Source organism: Colobus angolensis, unplaced genomic scaffold, assembly GCF_000951035.1.
Source record: "Colobus angolensis palliatus isolate OR3802 unplaced genomic scaffold, Cang.pa_1.0 Scaffold244, whole genome shotgun sequence".
Taxonomy (NCBI): domain Eukaryota; kingdom Metazoa; phylum Chordata; class Mammalia; order Primates; family Cercopithecidae; genus Colobus; species Colobus angolensis.
The window spans coordinates 571,024-594,769 of NW_012115644.1; the positions used below are offsets into that span (position 1 = coordinate 571,024).

A 23,746-nucleotide genomic window follows, 5' to 3' on the forward strand; every position below is an offset into this window, starting at 1 on the left:
CAGATTAGGCATCTGGAGGGACATGAGAAACGATTGCAAATAATAGACTCATAGGAAAGGTGGTAGGGTATCAAAGATGAACTTGCTGGACATCGTTTATTTTACTTAAAGTAATCCTAGTCTCATGGTTCTTTGGATGTGCAGGGGCAGAAAGATGTGATGCCTTTCCTTACCCATCTTAAGAGTCAAAGCTGACATTCCTGTAACAAAAGACAAGAGAAAAACATAACAAGAACATTTAATCAAAGTTTTACATGATACACGAGCCCTCAGAAATGAAGACCAAAAGACTCAGGGATAACTGTCTATTTTATGCCTCGAATTGCTAAAGAATGGACAGCCATATAGCAATGTAACTGGATAAAAGAGAAAGTGCTAAACTGTGAGAGACTGGGCAGGAAAACCCAGCAAGGCCATCCAGATTCTTCTTGGCCTCTGTAGCATGCCCTCCCCCTGAGTATGGGGCAGGACCTTTCTGGAGTGAGGGTCATCAAGGGAGAAGGGAGAGAGTGACCTAAGTTTTATGGCTTGCTTTCAGGAGGAGGAATTCTGGTTTCTGTGACTTTCTTCAAGTGGAAAAAGAGGTGGAACATAGGAGGGCAGGAGGACAGAAAGACCTTGCTTCTGAAGCTCCTCCAATCTCCTTCAGTTCAAAGTACTCAGCATGCCAACGTGTCATATTTGGAATATGGTCTTTTGAACCCCCAACAGTTGCAAGTTGTAATTATCTCCAGAACACATGAGTTTATTCAATAAATACGCATGCACTGTCATCCAGAAAAAGCTGAACAAACCAGCCTCAAATGGAGAACAGCAGCAAGACGTTCACTTAAGTGCCTTAACATTCATGATTCAACATCCCCAGGACCAACTAGCAAAATATTTCTCTACACCCACTATGCTGATTCCTATGAAAAGCTGGGATTGCTATTGCATAATGATACACAGAAGAGTATGTCTAGAATTTAATGCCTCATGGATATTATGCTAGAATTCAGAGTATATTGGGAAAACACACTAACCAGAAAGATGGGAAAAGATGAAGAGAAAGGAAACCAGCGGTAAGATACGGACCTTCTACTATTTGTATGTTGAATTAAAAGAGCTAATGATAAACTACCAGGGGATATGCAATGTAAATTATAAGAAAGGACTCTTGAAACAAAAGGAGCAACCTGCAAGGGGGAGTCTTGAATTAAATAATTAACTATCTGAGCACAATCTAGTAATATAGGGAAAGAAAAAGCATTCCAAAGTCCACTTCTCTATGGAGGATAGGAGAAAGAGAACTAAGGAGGAAATGGAATTATTGTAAGAGTCTTATTTTAATAGTGGGAAATTATTGGTAAGGGGAGTAGTTCATACTGTGTCATCAGGCAATAGTAGAGAAATATGTGAATTCAGGGGCAATAAAATAATCTTTAATGAAGGTGAATTAGAGTAGAACTTCCAAATTGTCAAGGGGAAATACTGAATACCAATGTTATCAAGGTTGCAAAACTAAGGAAAAGAAAAAATACAATAAATACACTAATATAATAAACATAATGAGAAATATTAAAGGAAGGTTTAATAACATGGGGTGTCATTTACCATACACACACACCCCAAAATAATTTTTTTTTAATTAGGAAAAACAATCTAAGAACATATATGAATGAACGCCTGAGTATAACCAGAAAAGATTTTGAAAAAAGGAAAATAATTTGACCTCCTAGATATCAAAGAATGATATAAAATTATTATAATTAAATCACTCTGGTATTGAGAACAATATAAATAAAATAGAATAGGATTAAGAATCCAGGATAGATCCAGAAATAGATCCAGGATATACATTTCAATCTCTATCTCTAGCTACCTACCTACCATTTAAGTAGTAAAAGGATGAATTAATAAATAGAACAAATACAACTGGTTACTCATCTGAAAGGAAGTAAAACTAAAACCCCAGCTATATCATGTACACAGAAATATATGACTATAAAAAATTTCACAAATTTAGTTTGGCAAAACTTACCATACAAAGTTAAAGGACAAATAATAGATTTGAAAAAACAATTGTTACTCAGAGGACAGACAGAGGGTTAATATCTATAACATACATAGAGCTCTTCCAATTTGCCAAGCAAAAAGTAATCCAATAGAAAAAAAAATGACAAAAGAACAAAGGATATGAAGATCCAATTTATAAAAGACTAAGTCTAAACTACCAAAATGCTTACATAAAAATGTTCCAAACACATAAAATCATTCCAGTTGGGAAATGCAAATAAAATAATAGTGGGCTGTGGTTTTACATTTATTCAACTGGTGTTAGCAATAGGTGTTCAAGATGATAACACCTATTGATGGGCAGAAAACAACTCATGTTGTTGGAAATCAAGTTTGTCATAATATTTTTGCAAAGAATCTGTTAAGATACATTAAATGTATATATACTTTGACCCAGAAATCTCACTCTTGGGAATATAACTTACAGAAAAATAGTATTAGCTAAAAATATTTGTACAAGAATAGTTGCTTGAGCATTGCTTTGGGTGACAGAAAACTGGAAAGCTCATCAATAGAGGAGCAGTTGCATGAATTGTTACATAAACACTGTGAAATGTTTTTGCAGACTTTAAAAAGAATGAATTTGGGCTATATTTTAGATTTGAAAAAATTTAAATGAGGTGGTGTTGAGACAGCCAAGTAAAAAGGGCTCCCAGAGAATCTCCAACTGGCCTGCACACAGAGGGGACAAGGTGGAGCCATGGGAAGTTTTTGTTGTTTGCAGAGAGGAGGAGCCTGGCCTCTCCTGTTACTGGCTGGTAACCTGGGATTCAATTGGTGAGATGGGGGCCCATTAACAGGAACCCCTCTCACTTTGCTGAGTTTTTTTTTTTCATTTTTCACCCAATAAATTCCGTTTTTCTCACCCTTCTATGTGTCCATGAGCCTAATCTCCCTTGGTCGTGTGACAAGAACCCAGTTTTTAGCTGAAATGAGGAGAAAGTCCTACAACAGTGTTAAACTGAAACAAAAATATATTATGAAGAGTATAATATGAAAACTTAGTTTTAAGTTGAAAAGTCCTATATATTTTTATGTGTTTATATGTGCTGTGTGGGGGTGATTATCCGGACATGAAGAAAAATAGAAACAATTGACACCAGGCTTTTGGTTGGCATCAGTTATCTGTAATGGGCAGATTTGCATGGAGAAGAGGAGAGAAGTAAAGACAAAGCAAAAAAAGCCACATAAGACTGCTAAAAGAAAATAAAGTATGTAACGTTACCACTTTTAAGCATTGATGTGAAAATGGATGTGTGTGTATATACACACACACGTACACAGTAGGAATACCTTATCCAGAGGGAATATGTTCCAAGGCCCTAATGGATGCCTGAAGCCAAGGAGAGTACTGAGCCCTAAACATACTATGTTTTCCTATATGTACATTCCTGTGATAAAGTTTAGTTTGCAAATTAGACACAGTAGGAGATTGGCAACATAACTAATAATAAACTAGAACAACTATAACAATATACTGTAATAAAAGTTATGTGAATGTGGTCTCTCTCTTAAGATACCTTATTGTATGTAATATTTTCAGATTGCAATTGACCACAGGTAACTGAAACTACAGAAAGTGAAATCACAGATAAGGGGTGATACTGTATATGCAAATATAAAAATAAATAGTTCAGGGAAGAACATCACAGAAATCCTCTTTGACTAAAAGCACTTCTCTATTAATCATCAATATCAGGCCAGCCTCACAGAGCTTAAATCCTTAATGTTCTGCACCATATATATTTCCTGAAATGAACTAGTGTTTGTGTTCTAGAAAAGTTAACTGACAACACATAAATGAAGTATATGAAGAACTTAACACCTGAATTCTTTTCCATCCTCCTTTTCTCCAGCAGTCACCATGGTTTCAATTTCTTAGCATCAAGTCTCTGTCTCTGTCCCAAGCCCCCCCAACCCATGGGGCAGTGTCACTTCTCACTGCACTTCCAAACTCTGCACCATTGTTGAGTCTCCCACTTCTTAGTCCAGGGCCCATAGCATAGGAGAAAGAGGTCATGCAAAGAAATAAGTGAGATGTTGTTTTAAGTTGGAATCTGTATTATGCTTTCCTATAGAAACACTGTATAAATCTAGCACAAATTCAAACATGTACTGGAGTTCACGTAATGTTGTGCATTGAAGTAGGCTTTTGAAGACTATTCTGTGAGAATAACCACCAGCTGTAATCCTGTGTCTAATGGAAAATCCAAATCCAGTATATTGTACACCAAAAAAAAAAAAAAAATCCTTATAAATTAGATTATAAGAACAAACTGTTTGTAAATTGGGAACTATCTTTGTGAAAGAATTTTATAAATTATGAAGTTTGTATACAAATATTTATGAAAGTGATCTGATTTTGACTTGCTGGTGGACTCACTCTTATGACTGATTAGAATTATTTTCCTTCAATTTTCACTGCTACCATTGGGACCATCCTGAAGCTCTCCACTAAACCATAGTGGCCAACCTTCAAAGGTAGAAGGTCTTTAGTCAAGGCTTTATTCATAGTCAATTATCACAATTGTTATACTCATTTTTGCAAAAGAGCTTGCTTTGAGTTTTTACCAAATGTTTGCAAACTGAAATAGAAACCACAGGTTACAAGGAAGTGGAAAAGAAAATTAGCATATTTTAAGCAACTACCATGTGCCAGGGTGTTTAATCATTACAATAATTATGAGTAGGTATTCCAAAGAAGGAAACAGACTCTGACAAGTTTAAACAATTTTTTTTTTCTGTCATCAAGTAAGCAGTCAAGCTAGTTCCTTTTTAATGGATAATAACTAATTATTTTTAACTTTTATTTAAATATACCATATACAAGTAGTTTATAAATCACAAGTGTTTGTTGTTGCATTTTCACAAAGTGAACAAATCCTGTGAAACCAGGCTCCAAATCAAGAGAACAAAAGAACATGACCAGAATCTTAGAAGCCACACCAAGTGTAACCTTTCACTCACAATCCCCTCCCTAGGGTTAACCACTCTCCCGATTTCCAGCACTTCTACCATCAGAGTAGTTTAGATTACATTTGTTTTACTGTTTTTGAACTTTCTGCAGACGGAATCATGGAGTATGTACTCTTCTATGTCTGGCTTATTTTTCGACATTGTGTTTGAGCAATTCACTGGTATTGTTACATAGAGTTGAGCTTGCTTATTCTAATATCCCACTGTGGGAACATACCACAATTTACCTAACCATTCTACTATTAATAGACATTTGAATACTCTGTATGTTTAGCTTTTGAATAGTAGTTCCATGAACATTATTGTACATACATGTCTTCTAGTACACAAATATACACATTTATGTTGGATATATACTCAGGAGTGTAATTGCTATGTCATGGGATTTGCATTAGAAATCTTGAATAATTGATGTTCTTTTTAACTTCCAGTCTTCCAAAGTGGTTATACCAATGTACACTCTCATCAGAGTACTTATGGTTCACATTTATGTCAATAAAGGCATTCTTTGTAGCTAGGCTTCTGACTCTGATACCCAATGCTCCTTTCCTTTCACATAAATTTCATTTAAAGGTAAGAACTTGGTAACAATTCTTTTTTATAAATTCCATGATTCTTTCTAAGATTTTCATTCGTTGTTCATTGAGTGATTTTCCTTTTTTATACTGGAAAATATATTTGTGCTGAATAGAATTTAGCAGTGTTGTCAGGGTATCAGAGGCCTCATGTAAATATTTATCTTCAGTAAACCCAGCCTCTTCTATTTTTTCTGCATGGGTAAAAAGAATGGCTGTGTAATTCATCCAAGCATGCCCAAGAAGTTCCTGAAAGAGAGAAGTTAAATAGCTATTGAACTTGAACTATATTCCTCAAACATGAGCAAAGGATTTATTATGGTCCAATATAGATAGCCAGCAGATCCATATTACTATGTTTCTGAAAGCTGATATACAAAGTAAGAAATGAAGACAGGGTCAAGTATTGTAAGCAAATAGAGGGAAAGGGCTTGACTTTCTGAAAAAGGCAGGATTAAACAGATAATTAAATTCTCTCTTTTATTTTGCTATGATAATTGATATATACACAATCTCAAAACTGCATTGCTGCATAGATTTTTCAACATTCAGTAATCATTTATACTTGTCTGACTATCTGGTTCCATTTATACTTGTCTGACTACCTGACTCCATTAAAGCCACTGAATTTAAGTCAGAGGACCTTGGTCAAGGGAATTGTTTTATCTTTTACTTTTTGTAGAAATATGTTATTATCATTACAAGCATCTACTAAAGATATGAAATTATATAATCTGTTAAGAATCTATTGATTAATCAGGTGGACATGTAATGGAAAAGCTAAGATAAAAATACATTTGGTGATTCGGAAGAACCACAAAATATTATTACTGTGATTCTCATCTTCCTGAATTCACATGCTTAGAATGGAACACAATTTATCTGATGACTTCCTCTAACGTGGTTGAAAAACACTGAAGAGTGGCGTTTCTTTGTTTTAGTAATATGTGGAAGTTGGTTATGTAATAAATTCTTGTTTGATTAGTGAATATAAGCTGATATAAAGCAGAAGTAACAGCATGTGGCAAATTGTTCATGTCATATGAAAGGCATCTAGAAATAACCCTTGAACTTTTTTGGATATTTCCAAAGTTATATGAAATCACAACGTGACAACAAAATAACATTCCCTCCATTCCAAACAATACTATTATCAAAACATTTCCAAAACTACTACCAGTTTATAGCAAGAAAAATACAAATGCCTAAGAATAAACATAATAAGAAACACCAAGACTTCTAATAATCAGAAGAAAGAAAGAAGGGAGAAAAACTAACATTTAGTGCCAGATATTACGCTAACCACTTTACATGCTTTACCTCATTTGAAGCTTAATGCAATTCTTTGTGGGAGATACTATTATTATCTCCATTATGATGTTGGCAAACTGACTTATAGACTTTGAGTTATATGTATTAACACAAATCCTGGTTTTAAAATTTATTGAAAATATTGAAAGACAGTCTGGGAAATCATTTTCAATGTACATAAAAAATACAGGATTAGAATTTATAATATTGAAAAATTGAAAAGAAAGAAAAAAAGAATGAAATAAGAAAGAAAACAGAAAAGGAAGAAAGGAGAAAGGAAGGAAGGAAGGGAAGAAGGCAGGCAATAGGGAGTAAGGAAGGAAGGAATCTGGATATGTAAATCTAACATGAAAATACCCATGAGAACTATGGGACAAAACATTTAAAATTAGAAACATCACAATTATGGTTACCAATTACAACTGATACAGTCTGGCTTTTATCAGAGTCATTTATTTATACATCAGTTTTTACAATTTCATAGTAAACTCTTTGAAGGCAAGATTCATGTCTTTCCATATCAATCAAAGCTTTCAGCACATTGTAAATTCTCAGTAAACATCTGTTAAATTAATTTGGAATTTAGACCCTCATTATCATCTCAAATAGAAGGCTTAGGGTTCTATTTATTTCTTTTCAGGGTTTGGTTTTGAAGTATAATTAATCTTTGTAAAACTTCTTTTTTTTTCTTTCTTTTGCAGTTTATCACCACGAATTTGCCTGTAGTCTGGACTTTCTATTTTCTCTTCAGAGGGACTCTTTCAAGGAATAGGCACAAAATTTTTTGTCATATCTGTTCAAAATTTGTCTACGTATACCCACCATAGAATAACTGCATATTTCTATTCCTCCTAAAAATACCCTGCTTAAAGTTTCACAATCAGTATGTTAGGGAATAATTATTGTAATAGAAATATTCTAAACATTAAAAAATAATTTTTTAAAAAATTAGTATTCATATAATGTCAACATCCCATTTTGCCTAATGGTAACATAGCAAAATTTGCAGACCTCTTTAGAGTTTGTTGTATATTCAGTATATTGTAACAGATCTCTGCTGGAAGAGGAGTCACAGAGTTGCAAAGTAAATGAACAGTGATGTTATGGGTTGAATTGCATCCTCCCCCAAACTCATGTGTTGAAATTCTGATCCCTAGTTCTTCCGAATGTGATCTTATTTGGAAATAGAGTCATTGCAAATATAATTTATTAAGCTAAAGTCATTAGGGTGAGTCCCTGTCTAGTATGATTGGTGTCCTTATAAAAAAGGGAAACTTGGGCAAAGACGCAAGTCCCGGGAGAGTGTCATTCGTATATGAAGATAGCCATCTTCATATACGAATAGCCAAAGAAAGAAGCCTGGAACAGATCTCTCACAGCCCTCAGAAGGAGCCAACCCTGACAACACCTTGATTTCAGCCTTCTAGCCTCCAGAACTGAAAGACAGTAATTGTGGTACTTTGTTACAGCAGCCCTAGCAAACTAATGCAAGTGACTAAAAAAATTAATACAGTACTAAGTATATTAGATCTGGGCTCTGGGAATACAGTGATCCTTGAATCATTTGCATCAGAATCACCTGTGAGGCTTTCTAAAAATGCATTAGAACCATTAGGGCTAGATCCTGGAATTTGAATTTTATAAAGCACTTTAGATGATTTATTCCTTTTGCAAATATTTACTGAGGGTCTACTTTGTTCTAGGCATGTTCTACGTGGTAGGGACGGGTGTGGAACAAGACAGACGTATTCTGTTTACATTTAGTGGAGATTTTTGTGTGCTAAATTAACTTAGAAAGGGAAACAGACAGGAAAGAAATACTTTGAATTTGTTTCAATTGCAAATGTGATAGAAATTATGTTAGCACTATAAAGGTGAGCATTTTGCCCATTTTGGGGTGGAGGTGGGAAGTAGGAGTAAAAAGGAAAGATCAGACAAAGTGCCTTGCATGTGATGATGCAGTGACCAGATTCTTAAAAAATACATAGGAATTAACAAGGTAATTAATGTAATCAAGCATGATTGAGATTGTACAGCATTAAGATTTTATTTCTAAACAAGTATAGCTATTGATCTTCAATCACTCTTATCTCTGAAAGTTTATCAAATTTAGAGCCAGACCTGATATTCACCAAGTACACTATGAATATGGTCACACTGATTGTCAAATATCAAAATGTTTTCATGCAAATTATTAAATAGCTACTGCTCTTAACTCCTAGAGAGTCATCCTAAACTTACCCTTAGATATATATATTGGCTGATGTGTGGACTTGTTATTAAATATTTTTGAGCCCCAGTAACTTAATAGATAAGGTATTTGCCTCCTTAAATAGTTTTGAAATATAGTATTGCTACAATAAAAGTGCACGTTAAATAAACTATTTTGCATAAACAGTCCTTTCTTGAGTTTTATATCACAACACAGAATTATTTTCTTTCTAGATTAGTACTTAATGAAGTAAATAGTTTAACTTTCATGGTATTTCTTTTGTTCGTGTTTTTCTGTATTGTAACATTAATATGTTCCCTTTTGGTCTCCACTAGACATTTCCCGTAATTTAAACCACACTTTTACACCTAAGGAAAACTGATTTGTAAGCTCCATGCCACTTTAAAGTCCATGTGTTCAGTCACTGGGAAGTTTTTACATATTTATAATTATTTAAGAAAGGATGCTCATATCTTAAACTGTGAGAGAAATTACACTTTTGAATTACTGCCAAAAACAGAAGAGAGTGGTTGATTTAGCTTAAAATCTTTAAGTCAATTTTGTCCAACAAATAGTTGAGTATTTGAAAGTAGTGTTGCTTGCTGAATAGTCTTCATGTTAGTGGCCAAACATGTTCTCTATGGACCCAGAGAAAGAATAATTGCAGTTGATTGATACCTCACGTAAAAATCCAAAAGCAAGATAAGTTAATGTAAGTTATCTGGTGTTAATAATTTAAATATAGTACTAAGCTAGATGAAAATTTTACAATCAATCATGAATTGTTTGCTTTCCGAGCGCTAATGGATATGAGTCCATTTAGTCCTTTTGGGACAACTGGTTAGGATATAACCTTTGTTATCCAGGAACTACATTCATTTTCCCAGGACCTCACCAGCCCTGCCCCATTTGTTTGTGGTTGATGAAATCATAGCATCTGGACTTTTTAGGGGGAAACAAAAAAAAAAAAAGAAAAGCCAACTATGACATCAACTGAGAAAAAAATTATCATGGAACAGGAGGACAATAAGGACCATTTTTTAAAATACTTTATGCTATTCTCTTACTCTCACCCCACTTAAAATATTACATGTTCCTTTTCAGAGAGCCAAAGCTGAATGATAATTTCTCGTTAGGTCAGATCCAGAGAATATTCACGCTCAGAGATCATCTGTATAAACTGCCTCTTACAGATGAGGGTATTGAGGACTTGTGGTGTCAAATGACTTGGCCAAAGCCATAGGGCTGATGACTGGCAGGCTTGGACCTGGAACCAAGGTCCCCTGTCTTTCCCACTAAATTGGGGCTTTTCAGGTTAACCATACTAAGCTAGTCAGGATTTTTCCAGATTTTTTTCTAAATTAATAAAAAAGTTACTTCTTATGATTATAAATCAGGACCATGTAAACTTGATTTTACTCTATTTTCTTCTGAAGTCTACCAGGATAAACCTAAAAAACACCATTTCCTAATTTTAGGATAAGACAAATACTAACAATAAAGTAATAATGGCCAGAGCTATTTGCTGTGCACTTGCCACGTTTCTGTGCCTAAACTGTATCATTTACTGTTAATAGGGTATTAATCCCACAAGTAACCCAATGAAGTACACACTACTGTCTTTCTCAGCTTACCAATGAAGTTTAGAGAAGTTACTTGCCCAAGATCACAAAGCAAATAAGTAGCTAAGACTTGAATACTTTAGAATCCATCTCTTAATCTCTATGCTGTCTTGCCCGTATCTAGTAGTTCATTTGAATGAGTGCTCATTCACAATCTCGGTAGTGATCATAACAATAAAAACAATACTAGTAATACTTTACCATTTTCTGTGACCTTCTGTAAGCGGGCGCAATGCTGAGCATGATGTATTTATTAAATATAATGCTCAGAACTCTTTCACATACATAAAATTATCTCCATATTACAAGTAAGGAACTGAAACCAAGAAAGTTTTAGTAACATTTATAGTCATACACCTATAAAGTAATTAGGCCTGTTTTTTAACTAAATTCTAACAACTAAACCCATAATCTTAATTTAGTATTTTCAGGCTCTGAATTGGCTTTTCTGAGCTTTTTGTAAATACATTTGTCTGCAACATCAACAGTTCGGCTATTGATTATGAAATAAAAGTACATGCTTGAAACTTGCTTGTACACAGTAATAATACAAAATACCATAATAGTGGGGGGAAAATGGACAGTAGGCAATACCTAGGCTCAATTCCTAGTGCAGCTTGGCTGTATGCTAGCTCTTTCCTTGAGGTGACTGTATTATATCTTCTCTGATTCATTATTTGTGGGTTTGTAAACATTCAAATGAGATTCCAGATAACATTCGAATACATTCTTCCTTCTATTTCTCGATTTTGGAGACATGACTCACTGATATCACCATCATTTTACTGTAAATTAATAAAGGCCTAACAAAAATAAAGAAAAAGGGATCATTTGGGGAAAATGTTACCATCGTCACAGCCGGCAGCATATAACTCCTCTGCAAAATATTAAAGTACAAATTGGGGAAGATATTTAAAGAGACAGCAGAGAGGCACAGGAAAGAAGAAGCTACTTCTCTGACTCTGGCTTGGTAGACTCTTTCTACAGAACTAGTCAGTGCCCTTGCAAAGGGGTAAAAGAAGGAAGGCAGGCACTCCATTCTTCATTTTGCATCAGCCAGGAAGAAAAAGAAATCCATAGTGTGCCTGAAACCTGAGGACCTAACAGCTTCTTGCTCCTTCCTAACAGCTGCTGGTCCTGTTGAATATTCAGACATTCTGCAACTGCTTCCAATCTGTGAGCACATACAGATGGCTGCCACCAGCATCTGAGGCACCTTCAGGAAGATCATAAACAGCCAGCCTGTGCTTAAGTGACCATCAATTAAAGACTGTAGCAGAACCCAGGAATAGGTCTGCAGTGCTCCCAGGGATCATAGGCCACTCAAGATTATTAAACCTTGGCTGCTGATTTTCTTGAGAGACAGAAGTTATTTATTCCAGAAAGAAATATTTGGGATCTGAGCTTTGCCGTAGCTCATCTCCTCGCTGCCTTCAATTCCTGAATTGCACACTGATTTGGAAGGCAGCTGTAAGAGAAGACTCTATGCCAAACATTGTTTTAAAAGACCAAAGACATGTAGGAATTGAGTTCACATGTATAAAAAAGCCTCACAGATGACATTATTGTCCTAGATCCTAAAACTAGTAAAACCTATTTTCAAAATGTATATCATTTACAAGAACCTTTTGGGCTCAGCATAGGTTCATGGTAGGGAAAAATATTGAGACATATGGAGAGAGTCAGGGTAGCTTTTGAAAAAGAGTTGTTTATGTGTTTACTGAATTTACTGAATTATATCCATTTATAGCCTCAGCTAAATGTTTACTTAATAATAGGTTTAAGTGAATTTTTAAGAACTGTCTAAAGATTATACTGATGTCATGGATGCAGGCTTCCCACCACTTGATTTCTACCAGAAACATTGTTTGAAATACAGGCTTTCACAATTTGGAGGAGGTTTTGGGCTTTCTTAGATCCCATATTGTTTCTTAATTGCAATCATCTTCTATTCTTCTTTACTTTTGTATAGCAGGTCCCTGGTATTTCAGGAGTTGCATGATGAGGACTTTTTTTTAATACACTTGTCACCCTGATTTTTCCACTAGTTTCTTGTGATTGTACATATGGCATTTTTTTTTCAGTTTTAGAAACATACACAGTTACCAAAAAACAATGTGTTTATCTGTCATGTAGAAGTATCTTTTCTAGTTGAAGGGAAAAAAATCTTCATTAAAACAAAGTAACTATCTTTCTGGGCTGTAACAGGGACTATGTCAGTATAAGCTGAAACTGAACCAAAAGAAGAGTAGCATTTTTACAAGTTCTACTTGAACAGAAAAGATCTGTTCGCCATTCTGTGTAAAGTTTAACTGTAGAGCTTCTAGTAGACCTGGTGTCTCTGAGCTCAGTGACTCATTGAAGTTCCTGAGTAATACTAGTGAAGTCTAGGAGCTATATTTAGATTGACTCAGACGAAGAAATCTATAGATTGAATAGAGCAGCTCAATGAACAGTTTCCAAGAATTGTTAGTAATAGTCTACACAAGACTATTACTAATAATAGTCCACACATCATACACACGCACACACGTACACACACACACACACACACACACACAAACTCCCAACTCCCTCCATCTCCTAGCTGTGGTCATGCACAGGCCTCTTATCCAGCTCCTCTCCTGGAGACTGGCTTAGTGACCTATAACAAATGAACAAACAAACAAACAGGAATAGACCACCAGGAAAAGGTGGCATGTGTTATTTATGCTCAACCTGAGGTCCCTGTGATCTTCTTATGGCTAGAATGGAGCAGTCACTTATGTTACAGCTGATAAGGCAAGCAAAGAATCTGAAACTCCGAATTGTTTTCCTATACAGAATGCATAACTCTCCCTTGAATGCTCACTATGACTTAAGTCTTATGAAGCGTCCCCTCATTCACTATACCACTTTGGCACTTAATGCATTATCTTTTCCTGGTTTGTTTATCTAATTTTCCTCTTCTAGACTGTAAACTTTCTGAAGGAAGGGCTCATGTCTCATTTACCAGTCATTAAGCACTGTTCAGATGCTCAGTAGAGTGTTCAATGACCAAGTCAGTGAATGAGCACCCATTTCTTGGTCAACTACAAGAGATTGTCCCTTTGATGCTGAATGGATGCAAGTCAGTGTTTAAGTTCAATGATTCTAAGACCTGACTGTTTTTGAGAAATACATGGAAAGTTATGAAAATGCAGATATGCAGGCTCCACTCCTGGGAGTCTATTTCAGTACGTTTTGGATCAATCTTCTTTAACAAAGAGCCCAGTTGATTCTGATGCAAACAGTCCAGGGACAACATTTTGCAAACTTATTTGGGTTTTTTGTTCCAGGGGTTTGAGGCTTGGTTAACCTCTGAAATTTAATATCTCATTTTTTTTTCTATGAACCAGTTGTAAAATGACTGATTGGGTTCCTCTGAAGGAAGTCATGAAAATGACTTGGGAAAATCAAATAATTTTTACTATTCCTAGGTGACCAACACTTAGTTGTTTAAATTATTATTTTTACCAGTTCATGGTTCTTTACTATTAGGATAATGCCCTCCAAGAGGTAATAATGGCATTAGTGCAATTGCATCTTAGTATTACCTGGATCATCTGGACTGGGTCAGTTACTTCCTGCCCACAGAAAGGTACATCTGCTCTCTGAACCAGGAGTGCAAGGTGGAGACCCTCTTGTCCGAAGTGATGTGCCAGAGCCTCTTTGACTTCCTGTTTCACATGCTTCTTGCTCAGCCTGCTGTGTGGATAACCTGGAGTGTCCAACACCTGGACTTGCAGGGTTACCTCTCGCCCCCCTCGACGCATGAAGCTATGGAGGTGACAACTGCGGCGCAGGGTACAGCATGTGGTCACAGAACAGGGAGCAAAGCTGCTGTGAAAGTCTGTGCTTCCCAGCAGAATGTTTCCAGCAGAACTTTTCCCACTCTGAGTCATGCCAAAGAGGGCCAAGTTGATGATTACCTTGTTGGGGTCTGTCATGGCTGTTGGAAAACAAAGATATAGCATGCATAATGAGGCTTCTGCATTCCCCCAATGTAAGGTTTCTTACCTGGCCTGGTTGCACTCCAAGTAGGATTTGTTTTCCCTTCATTCGTAGTGACTAAAGCATGGAGGAGGACTGCTCCACTAAAGCAGAGATGCCCCAGTGACAGAAAGGAATGTGGAAATAATATCAGTAGTTTACAATGAGAAGGGAGAGAAGTCAAATACAGATAAGGAAGGATTTAGGAAACAGTAATTGCAGAAAATGAGGAAAAAAATCCCAAATTACGTGAAGATCATATAAACCATGTTTAGGAGACATATGTTAACTCATCAGTGTGATAGGTGAGTGGGTTTAGGAAAAGGTGTTGAAGTTCCTGAGCCCAGGGGCAAAGCTAGCAGTAGTATTTAAAGGTTATTCACTATTGGAAAAGTAAGAATAGAACAGTGGAAGAAACAACCCTTCCTGCATTTTTAACAACATCCCCCATCTTCCCACTTCCCGACCCACTGCCTGAATACACAAGTGGTATCTGCAAAAATTCAGCCTTCCTGATTTCCTGAATGCTTCTTTCCCGTGAAATATAAATAATGTTAAAGATGACTTCTGTTTACTAATTTTCTTTTACAACCAGGGAACAATGGTGAAAATAAAAACTCCTTGTAATTCTGTTATAAAATAATTAATAAATCATCTCTATGGTTCTTCAGTGTTAGTGTTGGCTCTTTAACGAAGAAAGTCAAGCCTAACACATTGGGCAGCTCAGTTAGAAGGAAGGAGAACCTTGGGAGACTCTATTCCATGTATAATACCTGTACAGTAGCCGATCCTTTGTACATAGCATAAGCCCTCTATAGCATTTTAAGGCCATTGATCATTTTCACTAGATTTATAAGCAGAGTTACTTGCCAATTGCTAAAACTGATCACGCTGCTGATTCAGAAATAAAGACATTTTAATATTGCATATTTATTATTTTTGCTTATATCTTGTAACTTTACTACACAGTTTTAAGTACTGCAGGTCCTTCTTGTCCTTTAATGCCCCTCACTCCATTATACCCACACCCTAATATGAACACCTTGAAGGAGCTTCATACCTCCATAAAAAGACACTCATTTTGTAGGTTCCCCCAGTTCACACTAGCTCTCCCAGCTCATTCAGTGGTGTCAACTGCAGTGAGATGTAGTCAATTTCTTTTTACTCCTAAATCAGCGGTGTAATGTTTTTAGAAAATTAATTATGCAATCCCAATCCATTTGCTATATTTTACTTACCTTTTCCAGTCTTGAAAATGCTTTCTCCACAAAGACGTCTCTCACCCTGGCACAGCTGTTCTTTCATATGAACTTTCACCTTCTGATAGCGTTATTGTACCACTCTGGGACTGACACCGTGTGTATTTCATTTAGTTAATCTATTACCAGACAGCCTCTTAATAAATGATTAGTTGTCTTCCCCTAATCAGCACTGACTTTTTTATGACACCTGACAGACTTGTAATTTTAACAGGTACTGAAACATTCTATTTTTAGTATTTTTTTATTTAGTGCATTTCTTATAGGTAACTACTTATTTATAGCATAAAGAAATGCAAGATGGGTATTAAACAGAAGGTAGACATTCTATAGCAATGAGTACAATTTTTTCATGATCTACAACTAGATCATGACTTCACATCAGTATTTAGTTCATAATACTGTTCAAATTTTTTAAGATAATTCTTTTTGCTATATTTGTATAATAATATGTATTATTTTATCCTAATTTATGGAACCACTGGGATGATTATATTGGCACATGCAGCTTTCATATCAATTAATGAGAGTATATTTAAGGAAAGGAGTACAATTAACTATAACTTGAAGTCAAATACATTTTTTTCTTAACAACTTGGGTTTTATTTTCTTATTGAAAACTCAAATTTTATTTTTTCTACTTCTTAGTATATTACCCATACTAATTCAAAATACTTTCTTGGTGCTTTAAGTAGTATGGCTATAGTCTGATTCATCTTCTCTTGTATTTCTCAAAAAGTCGATGAAATACGTATTTCTGGGTGAAATAAACTTGGAGACATCTGGAATGTCTTATGACTTCATGGGCAGAGAGTTAAAAAGTCTTCTTGCTGTGTGGCTATGACAAAGAAAGCATGAACTGGCTTCCTTCATCTGATAAGCACATTGGATTTCTTGAATGAAGCGGAAAGAATCTCCCCCAGGTGGCAGTAGCAGCCTGTTTCCTAAGAAGTGATTTTGAGCCGGAATTTATTTTAATTTTCTTCCTTAAACTGTAAACGGACATTCTTCAACCATCTACATAAACACATATTAATTGTGTGGGGGATTTTTTGAAGAAGAACAAAGCCAAACTTTCTTTGCTATGTTCCTTACAGAACACAGCAAGCATGAGCTCTTATTTTTTCAACAACCCCCCCGCCACGCCTTCAAAGTTACGGTTTAAATCATTTGCTGAATGCAACAGCTAACTGTTTAAAAAATAAAGTTCAGAATTCATGAGCATGATTATAAGTTCCAATAAAACTGAAAATTTTTTTGATAATTTTTCATAAGTCTAAAGCAGGTTTTAGATTTGAGTCAATTTAGAGTTCTTATAGCAGAATAATTTATTATTACATGATGTTGAAAGCTTGATTTTTTAATCAAGGTAAAAGAACAATTTGAAAAATTACATTTTCACAGACTTGGCTAAATATAATGTAGTAGGGATAAAAAAATGTATTATCTTTTAACAGTTGACTGCCGAATTTCTCTTAGGAAGGATACTGTCTGAGAAAATTGTTTAATTTAGCTACTTGAGGTAGAAAACAGGATCCTGAGAACATGAGCTAAACTCACAGAAATTATTGTAATAGCCAATCTGCTGAGATGAAGGGGAAAAGTCAAGAAAAGAGTAGAGAAGATCAAGGTATAAAAGGAGAGAGGGAGTGAGAGACATAAAATGAGGAAGTGAGAGAGAGATGCAGGCAGGGAAGAAGGAAGGGAACGGGGAAGGACAGAATAAAGAACTATGACATTATAGTAGGACAGAAAGTTAGATCTCTCAGTTTTGTAAATGTAAAGGGCTAAGGAACTATTTTAGAGTCAGGCACATTTACAGTTTTCTTACATGAAGGTGGCTTTTTATTTTTGTTTTGTTTTTGGTTTTGCTTTTTATTTTATTTTATTTTGATGAAAATTAATGGAAAAGTCTAAGTTATACTTCTGTGTCAGTGCAGGACAGGCACCACAAAAATTGGAGATTGTAGGATGACATCTGAATTAAAGTAATTTAGAAGAGGCAGAAAGTTAAAGCTAGAAGGACTGGTTAATCCTTTGCTCTGATGATATTTCTTTTCTTAATAAAGAACTTGCAGAAATCATTAGGAGGACATTTAGACTTTCCACAATCAACGAAATGAGATATTTTGGGGTAAGGGTGACTCTAGCTGACAAGCAACTATTGTATTTCAAATTTTATATATGTACACACACATACATACAAACATATGGGCATACATATATATTCACATATATATTTATTTACTCATGCTTAGTATATACAAGTGTAAATATAATTTGTAATTTACATGCTTTTATACTCAGGAAAATTGTGTCTCTACTCAAATGAGTTTTATTGCAAGTAGCTCTTGATATAGCAATTTGATTAAAATGTACTTTCCCAGTTTTAGACAAGTTCCCATTTTCATTGGCTTGAATGATTAATCATTGGCTCTGATGATATTTCTTTTCTTAATAAAGAAGACTTTAAGAGTATTGACCACACAGATTTCGTGTTTAGGATGATCAAATGGCTTTAACCTTTAACATTGGATAACACTGCACCAAGTTGAGAGGAACACTGGTAAGCTAGTGGTGGTTGGTGCTGACTTGATTAACTCAGTCTGAGCTAGTTTTAGAGTAAGGCATCAGATCTTACTGTTGGATGTTTTAGGACACTGGTCAGCAGTTTAAATTTGGTGGACAGACGGTCTTAATTTGAATGCAGTTTGAAGGTTCTTGAACCAATGAAGAATGGCCATGTCTGGACAGAAATATTTATGGGAATATAAATCTTCAGTCTAAGCTTGGTTGGCTGGTCTTTAGTGAGACTACCAGTCACATCCCCATGCTGGAATGTTTATGATGTTTTTGTTTAGTTTTGTTGTTCTTGTTTGCTTGATTGTTTTTTTTCTCCTGAGTATTCCGGCATATAATTTTTCAGATTATAAATATATACATTTTAAAAAGCATTAAAAAATACAGAAAGAACAGAAGAAAATAGAACCACTTTTAAATCTTAATTTCCTGGGGACCATGACATAGTGTCTCTCTTGGGGGACTGACACAACAGGTACATTTCTTTTTGCAATCTACCCATATACTCCCCTATTTACTCCTCTTCTTTAACAATCACTGCTGAGAGGAATCACACAATTTTGATGAGAGGCATTAATAATGGGAGTAGGTTTAGCTTGTGAACTGTGTGGAGGCAAAAGCAATTGTTGGCAATTACTTAATCAGGTTACAATATTCTTTTGAGAGAGTACTGTATTTAATTTTCTAAGATCTATTTATAATTTTAGCAATGCTACTAATAGTGAGACGGATTGACAGCTTTTTCTTTTTATCCTATGTGTCAGGTTTTCAGATCAGAAACATGTCAACATTTTAAAATGAATTAGAAAAAGTTTCTTCCTTTGTGGTGCTCTGCAATAATTTAGATCCTCTGGCAATTATAAATCCCTGGAAGATTTGAAAAATCTTCCATGAAGACAGCTTAAGCTGAACAACTTTCTGGAATTGATCCTCAAACAACTTTAACAATTTCTGCCATAGTAATTTGACATTTTTTGTGTCGATTCTGATGATTTATACTATAATAAACACATATCTGCCTTGCTCATATCTATGATTTAAAAAATGTGTAATTATCTTCATTTCTGGTATTAGATTTCCTTTCTTGTTCTTAGGTGGCTAATACATTAGGTTTGGCTTTCTATACTTAATAAATATTTTTTTCTCTGTGTGTGTGTGTGTGTCACAATTTAATTTTGCACTTTTATAGTTTGAAAAGAATATCCATGAGCATAAGCTAGATGTATAATTTGGTGTCTTGAAGATATAAGAATGTGATTTATAATAACCAAACTTTTGTTCACCAACTCTGAAGCAATTAAGTTGAAAACTGAGAATCATACATATACTCGCATTATCACTTACAATTGTAATTAGTGATTAATCATACAAATATATGTGATTATTGAAGAAATGACTAAAACCTCAATCAATATACTTCTAATACTATACTTAATAAAGGAAAATAACATGTTGAAGAAAAAATTTCAACACAAGTGTGCTTAATTCAGATTCTCAAAAATTTTGTCAAATGATCTCAAATCTCCCAAACCTTATTCTTGAAACACTTCTGCTAAATTCCATTACCCTGGTTTAGACTCTTTTTTGTAAAAGACCATTTTTACTCACTCGAGAGAAATAAGATGACATAGTATAATATAGAATATCATAAAAATATGTTCATATAAATTAATTTCATATGTCAAAGATTTTGTTTTATTTTTCTTACCTAAGAAATAACATATATTCAACCCATATGTATAAATATATATTTCTAACCAAATGCACAGAGGCAGAGGGTCTCATAATCTTTAATAAAGCTATTAACTCCTCAGTCTCTGAGCTCAGACAATAGGCTGGCTTTAACTTCTTAGAGACTTACTTATCTTATGCACATGATTCAATTACAAACACTTACGTGTTATAAACTCTAGTAATAGCCAGGAAGCAATAGATACTTTTCTTATCACAATACAAAGTATCATTAATGCCATACACATGGTATTTAGAAATAATGGTCATGAATATCAGACGTCACACCCTATTTCTTTAAACGTCATGCCACAAAGATCTCCTTTTATGGTAAATACTTTCTTTTTTCTTTTTTTTTTTTCTTTTTTTTTTTAGCAAAGGAATTGACAATCTCAAGTCAAGGAAAATATGTCCTACACTAAAAGAACTGTAAACTTCTTAGGATATGTAGTTTTTACTTTCCAAGGAAAAATAACCTTTTTATTTTCCTAGCAAAATCTGTGGTATGGAGCTAACTTCCTAGATACTATCAATGGAAGTGCTGATACCAAAATGTCTGAAACATTGGGCCCAATGAAAGAAACTGTCAGTTCACTGTAGAAAGGTCCGAAAATCCTCTAACTTCCTTGCTATCTTCCCATCCCATATTTAGGTTAGATAGAGAAGTTGCGTGTGTGTGTGTTGCTCACACAGTGATGAACTGTAACCATAAATGAAGATACGGAAAATACATCAATTAGGACAACATGACAATTTTATCAGACTCCTATCAAAGAGTATCAGTTCACAGTTGATATAGATACTAGTATAAAATTCAGATCTTGACTGTTTCCTAGGGATAAAGAAAGGCTTTACAATTTAGCAGTCTTTAGTTAGCCTGAAACAGTAAAACAACAACAGCAGAGCCTTAAATGTATTTTTGTGACCTAAAACATGAACTCAAGGTTTCCAAATTCGTAACAATGTATAGTGGGAGTGACTAAGATACTGAGAAAAGAAGAATCAAATGGGCGTTACATTTTGTAAATTTCTACGCAATGCAGATTACCTAAGGACACACCATAGGAAAATAACGTAGTTACCATGACACAGAAAAGAAAATGTCAGTTTTATGTTTGTATGTATGTGTGAATGCAATGCTGTGTATGAATAGTACATGCCATAAATACTGTAATAGAAAACTAAGGTTTATGTTGCATGACCATGTGCCTTGCACTCTTATGGACTCTTTAATATACCATCTCACACAGCTCTCTGAATTGAGTAGTGTTATTAACTCGATTTTAAAGGACACTGAGGCACAGAGTGGTTGATCTTGCAGTTGCTAAGTGGCAGAACTGGAGTTACGTCTTTTTTTCCAGAGTTTAGTTGTTGACACACATCTGCTTAGCCAGATACTGTTCTGTTTCAGCTGTAGCCCTTGGCCAGTACAGCAGAGTTACGTTCCAGGGTGTAGAGAGCGGGAGAAGTTACACTGGAAAAAGAAAAGGGGACATGGAAGGTACGATTTATCAGGACTGTGTATGTAAATGAGTACTTCATTTTTATGCCTCTTTTCTCCAAAATGTTTTGGGCAAACATCTAAAACACAAAATCAAGAAATGATGGATTTTCTAAAAGAAAAGCTAAAGTTGCCCAAGTTAAGGTTTAGCAGTAACATACTTTGCTTTTGTTTTGTGCCCAATCTTATTGATTTGGGCTATATTCATCACATAGACTTCAAAAAAAAAAAAAAAAACAGACAATAATAGCAATAATAGTATTAATAATAATAACAACTATACTTCACGGAGCAATTACTTATTCTTTTTTTAAGATGGAATCTCACTCTGTCACCTAGTCTGGAGTTCAGCTGCATGATCTCCACTCACTGCAACATTTGCCTTCTGGGTTCAAGTGATTTTCGTGCCTCAGCCTCCCAAGCAGCTGGGATTACAGGCATGGGGCACCATGTATGGCTAGTTTTTGTATTTTTAGTAGAGACAGGATTTTGCTATGTTGGCCGGGCTGATCTCGAACTCCTGACCTCAGGCGATCCTCCCACCTCAGCCTCCCAAAGTGTGAGATTACAGGCATGAGCCACTGCACCTGGCTGATTGCCTTTTGAGGCAGGCATATGCTAAATGCTTCATGTAATTTTTTTGGTGTAATCCTTATAACAAGTTTGTGTTGTAGACACAATTATAATCGTTTTCCAGATGAGGAAACTGTGGCTCAGGATAAAGATCCTCCCCAAGTTACACAGCTCACAGCTCTGGGTTAGGATAGGATTCTAACCCAGATCCACTTCAATCTGGATACCATATGCTTATTAATTATACTATAAAATAGAGATACATGGAAGGACAAAATGTTATTTGCATTCCAAAAGTCTTTTGCTTATGTTCTACTTAATTCTGGTCACACCTCCAAACTATTAGGAATAACTACATCATTAAAATCCTACACTGACATGGTATTGTACCTCTGTGATCATGGCTCCATACAGTACATCACATCCTGCTTCTCAGCCAAGCCTCCAAAGAAATTAACAAGCATGATTTAAAAGGCAGAGGCAGAGCAGGAGAGAGTGGGTGGTAAGTTTTAAGGATGGTTGTCAGGTGTTCATCACATGAGCTAAGCACAAAAAAGACAAATGTTAAGGTCGGTACGTTGTGTGGTCTATTAAGGATGAGGTCAGTAATCTAACACTGTGGTGGTAAATTTTGAAAAAGAGACATATGATATTTACATAATTCCTAAAAGAGGTCTGGATAAGAGCCACTATCTGTGCCAAGCATGATTATATAAAATTGAAGTCATTGCTTTACAATATTGCTATAAAATTGCTGGGCTAAAAAACAAACTGTAGGCCCCATAGTATTTGGAGACAATCATCTGAAACATATTGTTATAAGCTCAGATGTGGTAGAACAGTTGAATTTGGTCTTCTGGCCAATTTGGGAAGGTATATAGGATATTACAAAATGGAATAAAAATCATTTGTACTTAGCCCAATAGTAAGTTTAACTTGGCAAAGGAAATGGCAAGAAATCGATTGTATTCATAAGTGGCAAAATAGCTTCATGGCCCAAGTTGGTCCTTTGTATATCACCTTTGTATGATATTAATTTTATTTTCAGTCTTGGGAGATATATATATATATTTTGAGATGGAGTCTCACTTTGTTGTCCAGGCTGGAGTGCAGCGGCATGATCTTGGCCTACTGCAACCTTCACCTCCCTGATTCAAGCAATTTTCCTGCCTCAGCCTCCCCAGTAGCTGGGATTACAGGCAAATGTCACCATGCCAGGTTAATTTATTTTGTATTTTTAGTAGAGATGGAATTTCACTATGTTGGCCAGACTGATCTTGAACTTCTGACCTCAGGCAATCCACCCACCTCAGCTTCCCAAAGTGCTGGGATTACAGGTG

At 35.3% G+C, this 23,746-nt stretch overlaps 1 protein-coding gene across 1 annotated transcript; it reads right to left on the bottom strand.

Annotated features, from left to right (window-relative positions):
- Positions 1-5,594: 5,594 nt before the first annotated feature.
- GIMD1 (GIMAP family P-loop NTPase domain containing 1) lies at positions 5,595-14,719 on the bottom strand. Its single transcript, XM_011945716.1, has 2 exons — positions 14,327-14,719; positions 5,595-5,855 (listed from the first exon to the last, which is right to left on the bottom strand). Exons 1-2 carry the CDS (start codon positions 14,717-14,719, stop codon positions 5,595-5,597), a joined length of 654 nt encoding a protein of 217 aa, XP_011801106.1.
- Positions 14,720-23,746: the final 9,027 nt, after the last annotated feature.

Bases quoted from the DNA above. Each gene is read 5' to 3' on its own strand.
- GIMD1 (XM_011945716.1), bottom strand. From the start codon at position 14,719: ATGACAGACCCCAACAAGGTAATCATCAACTTGGCCCTCTTTGGCATG. The intron at 5,856-14,326 runs GTAATACTAAGA...TCTCTCTTTCAG, and splicing joins ACCCAGTCCAGATGATCCAG to GAACTTCTTGGGCATGCTTG.